At 42.6% G+C, this 18,753-nt stretch overlaps 1 protein-coding gene across 1 annotated transcript; it reads right to left on the reverse strand.

Moving 5' to 3' along the window:
* Positions 1 to 624: 624 nt before the first annotated feature.
* Positions 625 to 16,957, reverse strand: slc35a5 (solute carrier family 35 member A5). The gene is made up of 7 exons (XM_060929844.1): positions 16,901 to 16,957; positions 13,480 to 13,660; positions 10,750 to 10,848; positions 6,536 to 6,669; positions 6,302 to 6,369; positions 5,309 to 6,092; positions 625 to 1,439 (listed from the first exon to the last, which is right to left on the reverse strand). Exons 1-7 carry the CDS (start codon positions 16,946 to 16,948, stop codon positions 1,371 to 1,373), a joined length of 1,383 nt encoding a protein of 460 aa, XP_060785827.1. The 5' UTR covers positions 16,949 to 16,957; the 3' UTR covers positions 625 to 1,370.
* Between the last annotated feature and the right edge of the window lie 1,796 nt (positions 16,958 to 18,753).

Here is an 18,753-nt window from a genome sequence, read left to right on the forward strand (position 1 = left end):
TTTAAAGCCAGTTTGACTATATGTTCCCTCCCTGTTTTCATGCTGTAAGAATAAGGCTTATTAATCTTTTTCAGTATTCTAAGCCATTATAACCTTTCACTCACACTCATTCACTCACTTTTAATAGCCTGATCAGAATCGCAATGAATCCAGAGCATGACGTATACACACCATGGAAGGGATACCAGTCCATCGGATGCATTCACACACTTATTCATACCTACCTGAAGTAATTTAGCCTGCCCAATTCACTTACTTGCATGTTTTTGGGAGGTGGGAGGAAATCAGAGAAAACCCACACATACATGAGTACACTGACCCTGGGATCGAACCAGGGACCCTGGAGTTGTACAGTAGCAACAGCTACCTGCTGTTCTGCCTTTCAGGAAACGTTAATTTTATATTATAAAATATTGCACACAATATATACTGCACTTGAATGATTTTTGTTAAGACTACAGATGATCTAGGATAACTTGTGTGAAAACACAAAGGGGACATTATTTTTTTAAAGTATATCTTTAAACTATTTAAATTATTTTCCAGATCAAAAAGACATGGGATGGTGATTGAGCAGATTTATTTGAAGTGCTACCTAAATTGGCAAACTTGACTGAACTGTTCCTGATGAATTGAAGCATTTTGATTACATGCACTAAGTAGTGTCTTTATAGTGTCAGGAAAATGTTCCCAGTCAATTTTTTTGCCCAGCAGCATTTTAATAAAAAGCAACACTGTCAAGAACACTGATGACAGCTGGTCACAGAATTGTGATTATACAACATGTGACAAACACCACTCTGCCAGACTTCCTTGTGTTTCTCTGGAACATTTTAAAAGCCTTCAATCAAGAATTTTTATTCAGCCCTACCACACACACACACCTGACATTTGATACTGATCACATGAAAGTCAACACCATGGACACAGAAAAATAAAATACCATAATATACATATATTTAGGCCACATTGTTTATACCTATTGTTTGTCCCATTTATAAGAAGCTCGTACCAAAGCGTGGCACACTATGTTTACAATTACTGACTCTAGCCCATCTATTTCTGTACGTAATTTGTCAAACCACTCCATCCCATCCTATCCATGAACGGAAAGGAGACACCACTGACTAGATATGACTTGGGTGGGGGATCATTCTCAGCATAATAGGAACACTGACCTGGTAGTGTCATTGTAGTGGGTTTGCAGTACAACTGCATCAACCTTTTGCACCGATACAGTAGGCATCCCCGAAAAAAGGGTCAATAAATATAGCCATAAGAGCATTATACATACAGGCACATGGACATAATTTGCAAGATAATTACAGTAACATTTTCGTAGGTAAAACCTGAAGAGAGGGCAAATGGGCTCAGAAAGACTCCTCATCAGAATCACCTTCCGTGTCAGACTTATTTAGTCTCTCCAACTCTTCCCCATCCTAAAAAAGAATAAGCAGAAATGCACTTAGTAATGCAATACATGTTTAATAAATGCACAGCCTGTGCACAACATATTGAGATGAGAAATCAAAAGATTGTATCTTGTTCTACTTCAAGCAAGCTTTGATCAAGCTAACCTCAGAACATCCTACTAACCAACCACGAACCTTAAATTATTCCTCCTTTATTTTTTTATGCATGTCCTTTGGTCTAATGTAAGCAGGATCACATTTTCTAAGCTAGTGGCTTGCAAGAATTTATACTAGATTCCTAAATTCAGCTACGATTTCAATACCATATTTAGGAACAAATCGTAACTTGTCACTAAGAGTTGTCCTATGTGAGGTCCGATGTACAGTACCAGTCAAGAGTTTGGACACACCTACTCACTCATCAAAACTGTGAAATAACGTGGAACATATATGGAATTATGAGGTAAACAAAAAAGTGTTACAAATAAAACAAAATGTTTCATATTTTAGATTCTTCAACGTAACCAGCGTTTACCTTGATGACGCTTTGCACACCATTGGCATTATCTTAACCAGCTTCATGAGGGAGTCACCTGGAATGCTTTTCAATTAACAGGTGTGCCTCGTCAAAAATTAGTGGAATTTCTTGCCTTCTTAAGGAGTTTGAGATCAAACAGTAAATAATAAATATACAGTAAATAGCCCTGTTCCACAACTGTAGTAATCCATATTATTATACAAACAAGTGTTTTACTAGGAAATATGCCACTCGGATTTTTCATATCGACTACATCTGGGACACTAACATATTTTCCAATATCTTCACTTGTGAGGAAAATCAATTAATTGTTTTTATAAACTTGTGTAGTTTTGTTTGTGACTGTGTCTATACAATAATAAGAAAATCACATTACTGACTTCGAGATATGAAGTTTATCTTCTCGTGTTAAAAAACTTGTACATTTCATATGAAATACATCCCAGACCTGAGTAATATATTTTCAAGTCACGTATTTTCAATCACATTTTTGAACTTGCTTTAGCTACTTTTCTCCCAGGTGGTATAATCAATCAATCTTATTATCTCATTGCAAGGAATGCAGCAGAATGACAACTGCATAAGTTTTTGAACTCAGCTCTGTTCAAACAGTGAGAGACACATTACAGCACTGTGGCATGTTGAAAAGACGAGGCTTGGACCCGGAAAAACGGTCATTACTCCAGATTTTATCAAGCGGATATCCACTCACTGTCCACTTTATTAGGAACATGTGTAACACCGGAACATGTGTACACCTGCACATTCATTCATGCAGTTACATTATCTAGTCAGCAAATCTTTTGGCAGCAGTGCAACGCATAAAATTATGCAGATACAGGCCAGCAACTTCAGGTGATGTAGTGTACCCACAGCTGCTGGCCTGTATCTACATGATTTTATGCACTGCACTGCTGTCACACGATTGGCCAATTAGATAACTGCATGAATGAGTAGGTGAATAATAATGAGAAGGGTTTTTTTTTTTTACATTTTAACTAGAGGATTGATTTGCATATTGATCTACGTCTAATAGACAGTACACGATAATGTCTTTGTAGTGTGTGAACATCTGAAAGAAAACTGATTGAACTGTCAGATGAGGTGTGGAAAGCTGTGATGGGTAAAATGACTTGCAGACTCTATTTAGAGTTCATCCATGTTGCAAAATGGCATTTGCTTATACGGGCAATTAACAAATCTGTCAAAATCACAATCTGTACCGGAACGTTATTTCTAGGTGAAGTAACAGCATCTCTCACTGCTCCATAATCACTGCAATAGCTACAAAATCGAGAAGATACCTTTTAAAATACTCATGGTCATTAAAGGTACAATTCAACTGTGCATTAATGTGGCAGCTCATCTGGACTGCCTCTTTTTCCCCCTCCACAGGTTTGGGAGCTGCTTTTAGTGCTACAATGTTTTGTGAATTACATTTAGCTTAAAATAAATAAAACAAAATCTCTCTCATTCATTTTATATATATATATATATATATATATATATATATATATATATATATATATATATATAAATATAACACACACACACACACATATATATCTCATCTCATTATCTCTAGCCGCTTTATCCTTCTACAGGGTCGCAGGCAAGCTGGAGCCTATCCCAGCTGACTACGGGCGAAAGGCGGGGTACACCCTGGACAAGTCGCCAGGTCATCACAGGGCTGACACATAGACACAGACAACCATTCACACTCACATTCACACCTACGGTCAATTTTAGAGTCACCAGTTAACCTAACCTGCATGTCTTTGGACTGTGGGGGAAACCGGAGCACCCGGAGGAAACCCACGCGGACACGGGGAGAACATGCAAACTCCACACAGAAGGGCCCTCGCCGGCCCCGGGGCTCGAACCCAGGACCTTCTTGCTGTGAGGCGACAGCGCTAACCACTACACCACCGTGCCGCCCACACATATATATATATATATATATATATATATATATATATATATATATATAAATAAAAAAGTGTGTGTGATATATATATATATATATATATATATATATATATATATAGACACACACACACACATACATACATACATACATTATATATATAAATAAAACACACATACATACATACAAGGTCTTTTGAAAATATGGCTCTAGGTTTCTTTCCATTTTTCCTATACTGGATTATCACTTAAGATTTAGGGTGTTCACACGGCACATATTTGCATCGATGCTGCACCGATGTATTTTGTTGCGATATATCTTACACCGGTGTAAATTTTGCGCAGCGTTCACACGTCACAACCCTGCTTACTAGAGAGAAGCGTGTTAGCACCGGTGCAGCCCCACTTGCGGTCACACGGCAGTTTCTGCGACCGTGTTATAGTAGCAAAAACTTTATTACTATCATTTCCTATCATTATTACTATCATTTCCGATAGTAATAATGCGGAAATGAAATATGCGCATGCGTGAAAATGTACTTCTTTTTCCCGGTTGTCATGGCATCACCAAGCGCCGGGAAAACAACGTGGATGAAGACACCAGTGTTGCCAGATATTGCTGACGTTTTCCAGCCCAAAATATGTTCAAATCCGCCAAAATGCACTTAAAACTGCCAAATCTGGCAACACTGGAAGACACGCAGTTCTGCTGTTGTTGATATTCGCCATTTTGGAAGCGCAAAATACCAGGATGCAAATTATGCAATACCCTTATGTAATCAACTCTCCTCACGCGTAGCGAGTCTACCCCTGTAGCGTTCAGACGGCCCATTTTATATCGGTGCTGCCCCGCAAACTAGCATTTACTCCGGAGTAAATTTCTTAAACCACCTCCCGAGCAGGGTTAGATTTGCACCGGTTTAAGCAGCTTTCAGGGGCTACACCGGTATAACTTTGTACCGTGTGAACGCTCTACCGGGGCAGCCCCGGTGCTACACCGGAGTAAAAGTTGCCGTGTGAACACCCCTATTGCCTTATCTACAGAGAACCATCAGAGGACACATGAATTAAGAAACCCAGTCGCATACAGGAAAGGATGACATAACACACAGAGTATCAGTTACACTGGTCTTAGTCTATAAAGACAAACACAGCTGGAGAAGGCCAAGATGAATATTGATGAGTATTAGGTCTTGCTTGGGCGCATTTAGTTCATTTTGACAGATGTTAACACTCCAACTGTGTCGGGGTAGGCACTAAACTACTGAACTGTTACTTCTGATTTTATATAACTATAATAATGTAATTCCATCGTCTCTAGAAATGCATAAATATTTAAACAAAATCATTTTAACTCTGGTTCCAACTTTAGCAAATGAATTAAGTTTGAAAACATCCTTGGTGTTTTACATTAGTGCAGTTGAATCCTTACCCCTCGATGCCGCTCAAACACCTCTCCATTGATGACCCTGAGCCTCTCTTGCTGAAGCACATACTCTGGGTCCTTCAGGCTGCTGCTGTGGTATATAAAGATGGCCAGCAACACTACTGGCGCCTGTAGGAAGAAGTCTAGTTCTGGGCGGAAATTAAAAAGGAAGAATGACAGGGCTGTGACGAGCACAGTGGTGATTTGGCCCGTCAGCACATGGAACATGTTGTCACGGAACTTAAGGATAAAGGCAACAGAGAGACCAAGGGAAGCTGTGATGAAGGTCAGCGCTACTGAGTAGGCATTGTGGCCATGAAATAGGCCGTAGCGCAGTATCATCGTCCGGGAATCTGTACGCACCACCAATGCCAGGCCATTGAAGGCAACACCAAACACGTACAGCCGACTGTTCTGAATAAAAATACTTTCAGCCAGCTGCTCTCCATCCTTCAGGATCTTCTCATTGTAGATGTTGGCCAGTGCAGAGGTGAAGCACTGAAGCAGCAGCAAGACATAGCCCAGGCCGAAGCCACGTAAACGCTGGACAAGCTGGCTGTTCCAGAGATCAGGGGCTAGTCCCTCTGCCCAGCTGGTTTCACTCTGGTTGTGCTTCTTCATCTCCAACAATGTATAATTTGAGCAGCTGCTGGAGGGAGCAGAGACATGCGCTGCATGCAGGCCATGCACACTGACGGCATGCTGGTTAGTGCATGTGCTCATGGTCAGTGCCACAATGGAGAAGAAGAGAATGACGAGCGAGGCCCACTGCACCCAGGACAAACGCCGCCTGCAGAGTGTGGTATGCAATTACAACAGCTGAATGAGACCGAAGACATGTCTCAGCCTGATATGGACAGCTCATGCACAACACACAAATGTTCCCATTGCTCTTATATACAGAAAGCAGGCAAACAGAATTTGCTTCAATTGTATTAGAGTAGGAAAAATATGGAGTGGAAACAACAAAGCATAAATTTGTGTGTCTTTAACACTTACTTCAGAACAAACCGAAATAGAATGGCTGTTGTAAGAATGACGACATTGGAGAACAATACTGCCATTGCCTGTTCAAACAATCAATCAAACAAACAAACAGAATGATGCATTGACTGACTTAATATGTTGAAAAAGAGAAATACATAAGAAGTCCAAAAAAAAAAAATGCACTACAGAACTTAGAAATTTCTTTCCGACTAAGAACATATCACATTAAAAACTAACTCAACTTACAGGCTGGAGGTAGGTCATCACATAAAAAATAATGAGGTTGTCAAGAAAATAGAGAAATGCAGGGGCAGCCCATTTAAAACAGCTAGTAAAAGAGGAACCAGAGGAACAGCCCAAGTCCTTACACGAACGACTCTCTGCAAAACAAACACAAAAAGATTTAAGATTAAAACCAACAACAATTTGTGGGAAAACTTCTGGCCACATAAAGATTCATGTTCATATTACAAAGTAAAAGTGATACAAGTCTAGCTCTTGCCTAAATCTGCTACAGACCTGATATTAAACACAAATCCATTCCAAATTACTTTGCATGTAAATGCATGTACATATCATGTACATATCTCCCTCCTAGAACTGCCACCTTATTGTGGTGGAGGGGTTTGTGTGCTTGAATGATCCTAGGAGCTATGTTGTCGGGGGCATTATGCCCCTGTTAGGGTTTCCCAAGGCAGACAGGTCCTAGGTGACAGGCCAGACCAAGAGCAGTTCACCAAAAAACCCCTATGGAGAAAAAATCCAGGACCGTGACGTCGCCCGGTAGGACGCAGCCGGGGCCCCACCCTGGAGCCAGGCCCGGGGTTGGGGCTCGTATGCGAGCGCTTGGTGGCCGGGCCTTTGCCCATGGGGCCCGGCCGGGCTCAGCCCGAAGAGGTGACGTGGGCCCGACCTCCTGTGGGTTCACCACCCACAGAGGTAGCAGTAGGGGTTTGGTGCAGTGTGGATTGGGTGGCAGTCGAAGGCAGGGGCCTCGACGACCTGATCCCCGGACACAGCGGCTGGCTGTTGGGACATGGAATGTCACTTCGCTGGGGGGGAAGGAGCCTGAGCTTGTGCGGGAGGTTGAGAGGTACCGGCTAGAGATAGTCGGGCTCACCTCCACGCACAGCTTGGGCTCTGGAACCCAGCTTCTCGAGAGGGGCTGGACTTTCCACTTCTCTGGAGTCGCCCGTGGTGAGCGGCGGCGGGCTGGTGTGGGCTTGCTTATAGCTCCCCAGCTCAGCCGCCATGTGTTGGAGTTTACCCCAGTGAACGAGAGGGTCGCCTCTCTGCGCCTTCGGATTGGGGAGAGGGCTCTTGCTGTTGTTTGTGCCTACGGGCCAAATAGCAGTATAGAGTATCCAGCCTTCTTGGAGTCCCTGGGAGAGGTACTGAGGGGTGCTCAGACTGAGGACTCCATTGTGCTACTGGGGGACTTCAATGCTCACGTGGGCGATGACAGTGACACCTGGAGGGGCGTGGTTGGGAGGAACGGCCTCCCCGATCTGAACCCAAGTGGTGTTTTGTTATTGGACTTCTGTGCTAGTCACAGTTTGTCCATAACGAACACCATGTTCGAGCATAGGGGTGTCCATAAGTGCACGTGGCACCAGGACACCTTAGGTCGGAGGTCGATGATCGACTTTGTAGTCATGTCATCTGATCTCCGACCCTATGTCTTGGACACTCGGGTGAAGAGAGGGGCTGAGTTGTCAACTGATCACCACCTGGTGGTGAGTTGGATCCGCTGGCGGAGGAGGAAGCTGGACAGACCTGGCAGGCCCAAACGTATGGTGAGGGTCTGCTGGGAACGTCTGGCCGAGCACTCTGTTGGGGAGGTCTTTAACTCCCACCTCCGGGAGAGCTTTTCCCAGCTTCCGAGGGAGGCGGGGGACATTGAGTCTGAGTGGACCATGTTCTCTACCTCCATTGTGGATGCAGCTGTTCGGAGCTGTGGCCGCAAGGTCTCCGGTGCCTGTCGTGGCGGCAATCCCCGAACCCGGTGGTGGACACCGGAAGTAAGGGATGCCGTCAAGCTGAAGAAGGAGTCCTATCGGGCCATGTTGACCTCCGGGACTCCTGAGGCAGCCGACGGGTATCGGCAGGCCAGGCGTGCTGCAGCTCGGGCAGTTGCGGAGGCAAAAACTCGGAACTGGGAGGAGTTCGGGGAGGCCATGGAGAAGGACTATCGGTCGGCCTCGAAGAAATTCTGGCAAACCGTCCGGCGCCTCAGGAGGGGGAAGCAGTACTCTGCCAACACTGTTTACAGTGCGGGTGGGGAGCTGTTGACCTCGACTGGGGACATTGTCGGGCGGTGGAAGGAATACTTTGAGGATCTCCTCAATCCCACCGTCATGTCTTCCACTGAGGAGACTGAGGCTGATGACTCAGAGGTGGACTCGTCCATTACCCAAGCCGAAGTCACTGAGGTGGTTTGCAAGCTCCTCGGTGGCAAGGCACCGGGGGTGGATGAGATCCGCCCTGAGTATCTCAAGTCTCTGGATGTTGTAGGGCTGTCTTGGTTGACACGCCTCTGCAACATCGCGTGGCGGTCGGGGACAGTGCCTCTGGAGTGGCAGACTGGGGTGGTGGTCCCTCTTTTTAAGAAAGGGGACCGGAGAGTGTGCTCCAATTATAGGGGAATCACACTTCTCAGCCTCCCAGGGAAAGTTTACTCCAGGGTACTGGAGAGGAGAATTCGACCAATAGTCGAACCTCGGATCCAGGAGGAACAATGCGGTTTTCGTCCTGGTCGCGGAACACTGGACCAGCTCTATACCCTTCATAGGGTGCTCGAGGGTTCATGGGAGTTTGCCCAACCAGTCCACATGTGCTTTGTGGATCTGGAGAAGGCATTTGACCGTGTCCCCCGTGGTATTCTGTGGGGGGTGCTTCGGGAGTATGGGGTTCGGGGCTCTTTGCTAAGGGCTGTCCGGTCCCTGTACGAACGGAGCAGGAGTCTGGTTCGCATTGCCGGCAGTAAGTCAGACCTGTTCCCAGTGCATGTTGGACTCCGTCAGGGCTGCCCTTTGTCACCGGTTCTGTTCATAATTTTTATGGACAGAATTTCTAGGCGCAGCCAGGGGCCGGAAGGTATCCTGTTTGGGAACCACAGGATTTCATCTCTGCTTTTTGCGGATGATGTTGTCCTGTTGGCTTCTTCAAACCAGGACCTTCAGCATGCACTGGGGCGGTTTGCAGTCGAGTGTGAAGCGGCTGGGATGAGAATCAGCACCTCCAAGTCCGAGGCCATGGTTCTCGACCGGAAAAGGGTGGCTTGCCCTCTCCAGGTTGGTGGAGAAGTCCTGCCTCAAGTGGAGGAGTTTAAGTATCTCGGGATCTTGTTCACGAGTGAGAGAAGGATGGAGCGTGAGATCGACAGGCGGATCGGTGCAGCCTCCGCAGTGATGCGGTCGCTTTACCGGTCCGTCGTGGTGAAGAAGGAGCTGAGCCAAAAGGCGAAGCTCTCAATTTACCGGTCGATCTACGTTCCGACTCTCACCTATGGTCATGAGCTTTGGGTAATGACAGAAAGAACAAGATCGCGGATACAAGCGGCTGAAATGAGTTTCCTTCGCAGGGTGGCTGGGCGCTCCCTTAGAGATAGGGTGAGAAGCACAGTCACTCGGGAGGAGCTCGGAGTAGAGCCGCTGCTCCTCCACATCGAGAGGAACCAGCTGAGGTGGCTCGGGCATCTTTTTCGGATGCCTCCTGGACGCCTCCCTGGGGAGGTGTTCCAGGCATGTCCCCCCGGGAGGAGGCCCCGGGGAAGACCCAGGACACGCTGGAGGGACTATGTCTCTCGGCTGGCCTGGGAACGCCTCGGTGTTCTTCCCGAGGAGCTGGCCGAGGTGTCTGGGGAAAGGGAAGTTTGGGCTTCCATGCTTAGACTGCTGCCTCCGCGACCCGGTCCTGGATAAGCGGAAGAAGACGAGACGAGACGAGACGAGGCATGTACATATCTGGAAAGAGCTGATCAGCTGTCAACAGGTTATAATCAGCTAATAATCTGCAATGACGCTTTTGATAATAGTTCATTCATCTCACTACTACAAAGAAAGAATGTTTATGATACACATGGGTCATGGAGCACATGACCTTAATGATTTGGAAAATCAGTTCAAACTAATCTGCTCAAACTAATGATGACAGAGTTGGTCTTCTTACAAACAATTAGTTTCCAGCAAAATCAGGCTTATAATGCAGCCATAGCCTCAAAGACTTTAGAAGACAGGCCATAGTGAATCTGACTGAAGCTCCGATGTAACAAGAGGTGAGAAAATGTAAAAAAATTCAATACTGGATACAACACAGTCCAAACTTTGGAGGAAAAGAACAAAAATCTGCTACAAAAGGTATGTTCAGATTAGTGAAGTGTGAATGTAAAAACAATTGTTGAAAGACAAGTTTGTTTTACTGATGTTTAGGTTTGATAAAAGCTGATACTGGAGGCTCACCTCGAATGATCACTCGCACTGACATGCCTAAACAAAAGACAAGTTTAATGGTCTCTGCCATTAAATTCACAGAGGCAGGATGAAAGTCATACTTGTTTTCTGGAAAAAAAAAAAAAAAGCAAAAGTAAATTAGTAACAGGCCAACATTTTGTAACAGGCTACCTACATATTAACCTGAGCGCAATTGGGCAGCACGGTGGTGTAAGTGGTTCGCACAGTCGCCTCACAGCAAGAAGGTTCTGGGTTCGAGCCCATTCATGGGTTTGCATGTTCTCCCTATGCCTGCGTAGGTTTCCTCTGGGTGCTCCGGTTTCCCCCACAGTCCAAAGACATGCGGTTAGGTTAATATGGGACAGCCTTGGGCTGAGGTGCCCTTGAGCAAGGTACCTAACTCCCAACTGCTCCCCAGGCGCTGTTAGCATGGCTGCCCACTGCTCTGGGTGTGTGTGTGTTCATTGCTCATGTGTGTGTTCACTGCTTCAGATGGGTTAAATGCAGAGAGGAATTTCACAAGTGTATGATGAATAAAGTTGTGCTTTCTTTCTTAACTCTTTACCCCTTAAAGCAGTTGCTACAGTCACCCTTGTATATGTATATACTGTTCACCCTTAGAACATATATTTACAAGAAAAAAGTCTAAAGACAAGGTTTTGTTCATATCAGTTTTCTCCTTCATTATGTTGAAACAATCATGACATACATTTTTGAAAAGAGGGCATGACACAGAATACAAAAATCACTCAAAGTTATGTTTCAACATTCACCAACTCACAGGTAGTGTCTGAAAGGTGAGTAATACCTGTGTGAAAACCAATCTTCACATTTTACATGAAGAATTCATGTCAAATGGTGTACAATAAATGATTACTGCAACTTTCAATCAGAAAGCTTGTTTCACTCTACATATGTAGCGGCAGATGTCGTCATTATGGTGCATACAGTTAGGTCCATATATATTTGGACACTGACACAAACTTTTTTTTACCTGTTTACTGAAACATATTCAAGTTATAGTTATATAATGGACATGGGCATAAAGTCCAGACTTTCAGCTTTCATTTGAGGGTATTCACATTAAAACTGGATGAAGGGTTTAGGAGTTTCAGCTCCTTAACATGTGCAACCCTGTTTTTAAAGGGACCAAAAGTAATTGGACAATTGACTCAAAGGCTATTTCATGGGCAGGTGTGGGCAATTCCTTTGTTATGTCGTTCTCAATTAAGCAGATAAAAGGCCTGGAGTTGATTTGAGGTGTGGTGCTTGCATTTGGAAGATTTTGCTGTGAAGAAAACATGCGGTCAAAGGAGCTCTCCATGCAGGTGAAACAAGCCATCCTTAAGCTGCGAAAACAGAAAAAAACCATCCGAGAAATTGCTACAATATTAGGAGTGGCAAAATCTACAGTTTGGTACATCCTGAGAAAGAAAGCAAGCACTGGTGAACTCCTCAATGCAAAAAGACCTGGATGCCCACAGAAGACAACAGTGGTGGATGATCGCAGAATAATTTCCATGGTGAAGAGAAACCCCTTCACAACAGCCAACCAAGTGAACAACACTCCAGGAGGTAGGCGTATCAACATCCAAATCTACCATAAAGAGAAGACTGCATGAAAGTAAATACAGAGGGTTCACTGCACGGTGCAAGCCACCTCATAAGCCTCAAGAATAAAAAGGCTAGATTGGACTTTGCTAAAAAAACATCTAAAAAAGCCAGCACAGTTCTGGAAGAACATTCTTTGGACAGATGAAACCAAGATCAACCTCTACCAGAATGATGGAAAGAAAAAAGTATGGTGAAGGCATGGTACAGCTCATGATCCAAAGCATACCACATCATCTGTAAAACACGGCGGAGGCAGTGTGATGGCTTGGGCATACATGGCTGCCAGTGGCACTGGGTCACTAGTGTTTATTGATGTGACACAGGACAGAAGCAGCCGGATGAATTCTGAGGTATTCAGAGACATACTGTGTGCTCAAATCCAGCCAAACTGATTGGTCGGCGTTTCATAATACAGATGGACAATGACCCAAAACATAAAGCCAAAGCAACCCAGGAGTTTATTAAAGCAAAGAAGTGGAATATTCTTGAATGGCCAAGTCAGTCACCTGATCTCAACCCAATTGAGCATGCATTTCACTTGTTAAAGACTAAACTTCAGACAGAAAGGCCCACAAACAGACAGCAACTGAAAACCGCTGCAGTAAAGGCCTGGCAGAGCATTAAAAAGGAGGAAACACAGCGTCTGGTGATGTCCATGAGTTCAAGACTTCAGGCAGTCATTGCCAACAAAGGGTTTTCAACCAAGTATTAGAAATGAACATTTTATTTACAATTATTTAATTTGTCCAATTACGTTTGAGCCCCTGAAATGAAGGGATTGTGTTTAAAAAATGCTTTAGTTCCTCACATTTTTATGCAATCATTTTGTTCAACCCACTGAATTGAAGCTGAAAGTCTGAACTTCAACTGCATCGGAATTGTTTTGTTCAAAATTCATTGTGGTAATGTACAGAACCAAAATTAGAAAAATGTTGTCTCTGTCCAAATATTTATGGGCCTAACTGTACACACCGGCACCATATGTCGTCATTATGGGATATGCACGGGGTCATCATTAAGGGGTAAAGAGTTAAACAACATAAACACTGACAAACTTAAGTTACAGTATTGACCATTGCTAATTACATCACCTCATTCAGTTGAATTCGACAAGCTGAAGATTACCTTCATTTTCAGAGAACTTCAGCAAAATGATGCGACTGGTCCCTAGTATAATGAATATCAAGCCAAGAACCAAAGTGTAGGCTGAGGAGCGTGAGCATAGCCAGGTACGTTGAGAGTAACAGCCACAACAGGAGGAGGAAGAGGAAGGTGCCATTTTGGTGGAACAGAGCTGTGGCTGAACCTAGCAATGGAGACAAAAGCAAAACACACGCACACAGAGAGTCACCATCATCATAATAATCACCATTCACTAATACGAAGTGTTTCTTATTTCGCCAGACTTGTAATTGTAGTGTTGAAAGGTTCATCTAGACATATACAGCACACAAATTAAAAGTTACCACTATTTTCCCCTTTACAGATAATAGTAAATAATCCAGGATGAAGTGTCTCTTTATTTGCAGTGGATTCCATGTCAAATCTCCGAATGCTCCCAAATTTTAGCTCCCAACTCCTTATAGTTTTGTCATTAAAAAAAAATATTTTTGCAACTAACCTCGGACCCGTTTTGAACAGAGTTTTTTGGGGAGCCACTTTGAGATTGCTGCATCTAGAAAAGTATTTAAGCTACGTCCTTCAAATTTTCAAGGGTCAAAATTTGGCACCAGTACTTGTAGAATATGGACTATTACATGTGTGCTTTTGGTTTGTCATAGAATTCAGGGGGCTTGAATTTGCTCGGAAATTCTACACTACGCTCTGTGGCAGCATATTTGAAGGACTGTGGAAAGTGCAATTTCAAAGACAGAGGCTTGATATTGCACATACACCTTCCCATATACTGTGTACTTTGTATTCTAAAACTGCCCCTCTGTGATGAGCGGTTTGGAAGATATTAAAGTTTAAAAATGGAAAAAATTAATTTGGTGACGTTTTTGGCATGTTATAGCAAAAAAATGACAGCATCCACCAACATAAAATTGACTGTTTTAGAAAGATTAGATGTCCGTTTTTAACATATCCAAAATTTGTGATGTGTTCTGCCTTATTTTTGCAAAATGATTTTTTGAAAACATGGTGTTCGCATACACGCACAGCATTCATGGCCTACGAAAGCATTTTCAAATGCTAACAAAATGCCCTGAATTTATGACACACAGCTTAAACTCAACAAAATGCTTCATTTGGTTCATGGTAAACTATACCTGAAGGATAACCTATATGCAACCTTTAGATAATGAAATATTAGAGCTCCAATATGGGTGAAAACTGAAACTTGTTTTCATTACAACATTTCTGTTGTACCATAATTTAGAAGAAAAAGCAACCTGTATGCTTCAGTTTGTATTTATCCATGATAAAAAGTCTTTGACAGTCCAGTAGAATTGATTATTATGATTATTATGATTTATTAGGTGTCAGCCTTGTGATGACCTGGCGACTTGTCCAGGGTGTACCCTGCCTTTCGCCCGTAGTCAGCTGGGATAGGCTCCAGCTTGCCTGCGACCCTGTAGAACAGGATAAAGCGGCTAGAGATAACGAGATGAGATGATTATGATTTATTAGGTGTCAGCCCTGTGATGACCTGGCGACTTGTCCAGGGTGTACCCCGCCTTTCGCCCGTAGTCAGCTGGGATAGGCTCCAGCTTGCCTGCGACCCTGTAGAACAGGATAAAGCGGCTAGAGATAATGAGATGAGATTATTATGATTTATTAGGTGTCAGCCCTGTGATGACCTGGCGACTTGTCCAGAGTGTACCCCGCCTTTCGCCCATAGTCAGCTGGGATAGGCTCCAGCTTGCCTGCGACCCTGTAGAACAGGATAAAGCAGCTAGAGATGATGAGATGAGATGATTTATTAGGTTAGTTGCAAAAATATTTTTTATGACAAAACTATAAGGAGTTGGGAGCTAAAATTTGGGACTTTTCCTATTGGGAAGTGTGTGAACCATCTGGAATTTTTTCAGCCAAATCTGAGATGGTCGAGTGGGAGCATTCGGAGATTTGACATGGAATAACCCAGTGGGCATGTAGTTCAGATGTGTCAAGTATTACATATAAATGATCTTCCTACAAAAAAAGAGCGCTAGATAAGTCTTAAATGGCTATAATCCACAATCACACCTATAAATGTCAAAGTTTTTTTTTATGGGTTGTTTTACAATCAGGGTACGCAAGCTAAAAATCACATTTAACACTTATCTTCAATATCAAAAGGCTTGACTAAATAAACTTGGTTGTTTATTGTAGCCCTGTGATAGCTCTATTTACCATGCAAAAAAATTTTTAGTGATAACGTTATTTTTGGTGAATGTATGGTAATGTGTGTCATATTTGGCAAAATTACTCGTGTCATTTAGAAAAAGTGCTTTTTTGACCACAGGTAGCTCCAAAAGGGATGCACTTAAATCATTCTTTATACCATAAAACACATATTTGGTTCCATATCATTGGAAACATAGTTAAGTTTTAATGTTGAATGCCAGTAAGTTTTCAGACTATTTTGATCAAATAGTATGTAATTGTGTGAAAAAAATGTCCTCTCCAAGACAGCTAATTTTTCAATATAAAATAACATATCTAAAATGATTATTTTCATCCTAAAATGTGGTCAAGATATTGGGACATAAATATTAGAGACAACTAACACAAAGCTTACAGCCTTATATTTAAAAGCACTATGGAAGTTGTGGATTCTGAATTGTCACAAAAAAAAAAGTCCTCTCCGAGAATCACTTCATTTGTTTCTCCCATCCCTGCTTAAAGCTACACTTAATCTTCTTTATCTTATAGCAGATTACACAAAACTACCATACACGTACGTCAAAAAATTACCTGAAATCTGTTCTTTAACTTGTCCTTCACTTAAAAACTGGTACAAGAACCAGTTTGAATCTATTTGAATTTCGGACCCCTGTGACACAAACTTTGTACCCTGATTGTAAAACAACCCTTATCTTAGTAGTACAGTATAACACACCCAGTGCTCTACTTTCCGTTCGGCCTCAGAGATGCTCTGTGTTAGTGAGAGTGGGTCTACAGGATCAAGTACAGAGTTAATCAATATCTAACGAGAGTTACACAAATCAGATGCACACACAGGCGCGTTTTAATCACATTATCGCACTTTAAGGCGCTTCAATAGTGAAGCAGTTCGATGTCAAAGTTACTGATCTAAAACAACATGACTCCTAATAATTAAGTTGATATGTCGATATTAAACGACAACCTCTAATAACTACAGTAACGTCGGATTTCATACTTTTAGGGACATGCCTAAACCAGTGCTAATGCGGTATGTAACACGTCCGTTGTTGTTGTTGTTGATGATGCTGCTTTTTGATTAGCTAACTAGCTTACATCGGACCTTTTATTTCCCAATATAAAGCCACACACAACCCATCACCTACAGCTTTAAACAAAATGAAGCAAAACGACTAATATATTTGGTAAAACAAAAATAAATGAGTTATATTACGACCTGTCCATATGTCACACTGCACTTCCCATCCTGCCAGCCACCTTTCATCTACGTCACTGCACATGCGCAGTGTCTTCACTCTTACTTCACTCTAAAAGTCCCTCTTAGTTCACCTTGTCGGAATTGCCAATTAATAATTTGGCTCGAAATATAGGGTTGTTGTTTTTTTCATTGTTACTTCTGTTTAAAATGTACACACACATACAGAGAGAGAGAAGTGTGTGTGTGTACAATTTAAATAGAAGTAACAATGAAAAAAACCCTACATTTCGAGCCAAATTATCAATTGGCGCGCACACACACACACAAAGAGAGAAATACAAATAAATAAATAAGTAAAGAAAAGTAACACACACACACACTCTCTCTCTCTCTCTCTCTGGGTGGCACGGTGGTGTAGTGGTTAGCATGGTTGCCTCACAGCAAGAAGGCTCTGGGTTCAAACCCAGCGGCCGGCGAGGGCCTTTCTGTGTGGAGTTTGCATGTTCTGCCTGGGTTTCCTCTGGGTCCTCCGGTTTCCCCCACAATCCAAAGACATGCAGTTAGGTTAATGTGGGGTGGCCTTGGGCCAAAGTGCCCTTGAGCAAGGTACCTAACCCCTGACTGCTCCCCGGGCGCTCTAGTGTGGCTGCCCACTGCTCTGTGTGTGTTCACTGCTTCAGATGGGTTAAATGCAGAGGATGAATTTCACTGTGCTTTGAAGTGTGCATTAGAGCATGACACGGGAGTGGATTTTCACTCCCATCCCATCCCGCTCCCAGAGAAAAAAATCCCATCCCGTGGCGGAGTAAAAAGACAAATCCCATCCTGTCCCACTCCTGTAGAATGATTCCCATCCCACTCCCATTTTTTTTTAATAAGTTAAGTCATTCAGACAGTTAATGGTTTTTGTTTTTAGATGTTTTTCATCCAGTTTCATCAGTTTATCATGGGTGTAATCCATGGTTACATATCCAAACAAAAATAGGCAGCCGTGGGCTAGGGAGTTGGTCTTTAGATCAGAGGGATGCTGGTTCAAATCCTGCCCGTGACATGGCTTAAGTGCCCTTGAGCAAACCACTTAACCCCACATTGCTCCAGGTTGTAATCAATACCCTGTAGTAACTAAGTTGCTTTGGATAAAAAAAAGCAGCTTAGTGTAATGTAATAATGCAATGTAAATACCTGTAGTCGTTTGAGATGGAGGCCAGTTAAACCAACACAGTACAATGGTCACACCGTATCTATTTATGTCCATCTTAATTAAATTAATCCCAACATGTTGCAAAAATGTAGCAATTTTATTTGGTTCCCTTAAAGCATTAACATTGAAGTACCAATCTTAGATTGGTGTAATAAAAAAGTGCAAAGTGACAACTTTTTGCCCAATGAATTCTAACGTGTGAACCTAAAGAATCACATCACTTAACTCTGATCAGGTTTGCAAAATGTGTATTTTTTTTATTTCTTTCAGTCAATTTCAAATAGATTTTTAACCATTTTTAAGACACTGGTTGTTACACCTAGGATAGGTCACAAACAAAAAATAAGCGCCCATCACTATTGATATGTTGTCCTGCCCTTTAATGTCTGTCTATGCATAGGATAACTGAGAAACTTCCTTTTTATGAACAGGGCATGTGAAGAAATTGACAAAACTGAATTTGACTTTGCCCCTGAAAACATCAAATGGTACAACCACAACAAAAGTAAAAAAAAAAAAAATATATATATATATATATATATATATATATATATATATATATATATATATATATATATATATATATATATATATATAGCGCATTATGTACAGGGTGTCCCAAAAAATGTATACACACTTTAAATCATTGTAAAGTAGGTGTTTAGAATGT

The sequence above is a fragment of the Neoarius graeffei genome, chromosome 9 (genome assembly GCF_027579695.1).
Source record: "Neoarius graeffei isolate fNeoGra1 chromosome 9, fNeoGra1.pri, whole genome shotgun sequence".
NCBI lineage: Eukaryota > Metazoa > Chordata > Actinopteri > Siluriformes > Ariidae > Neoarius > Neoarius graeffei.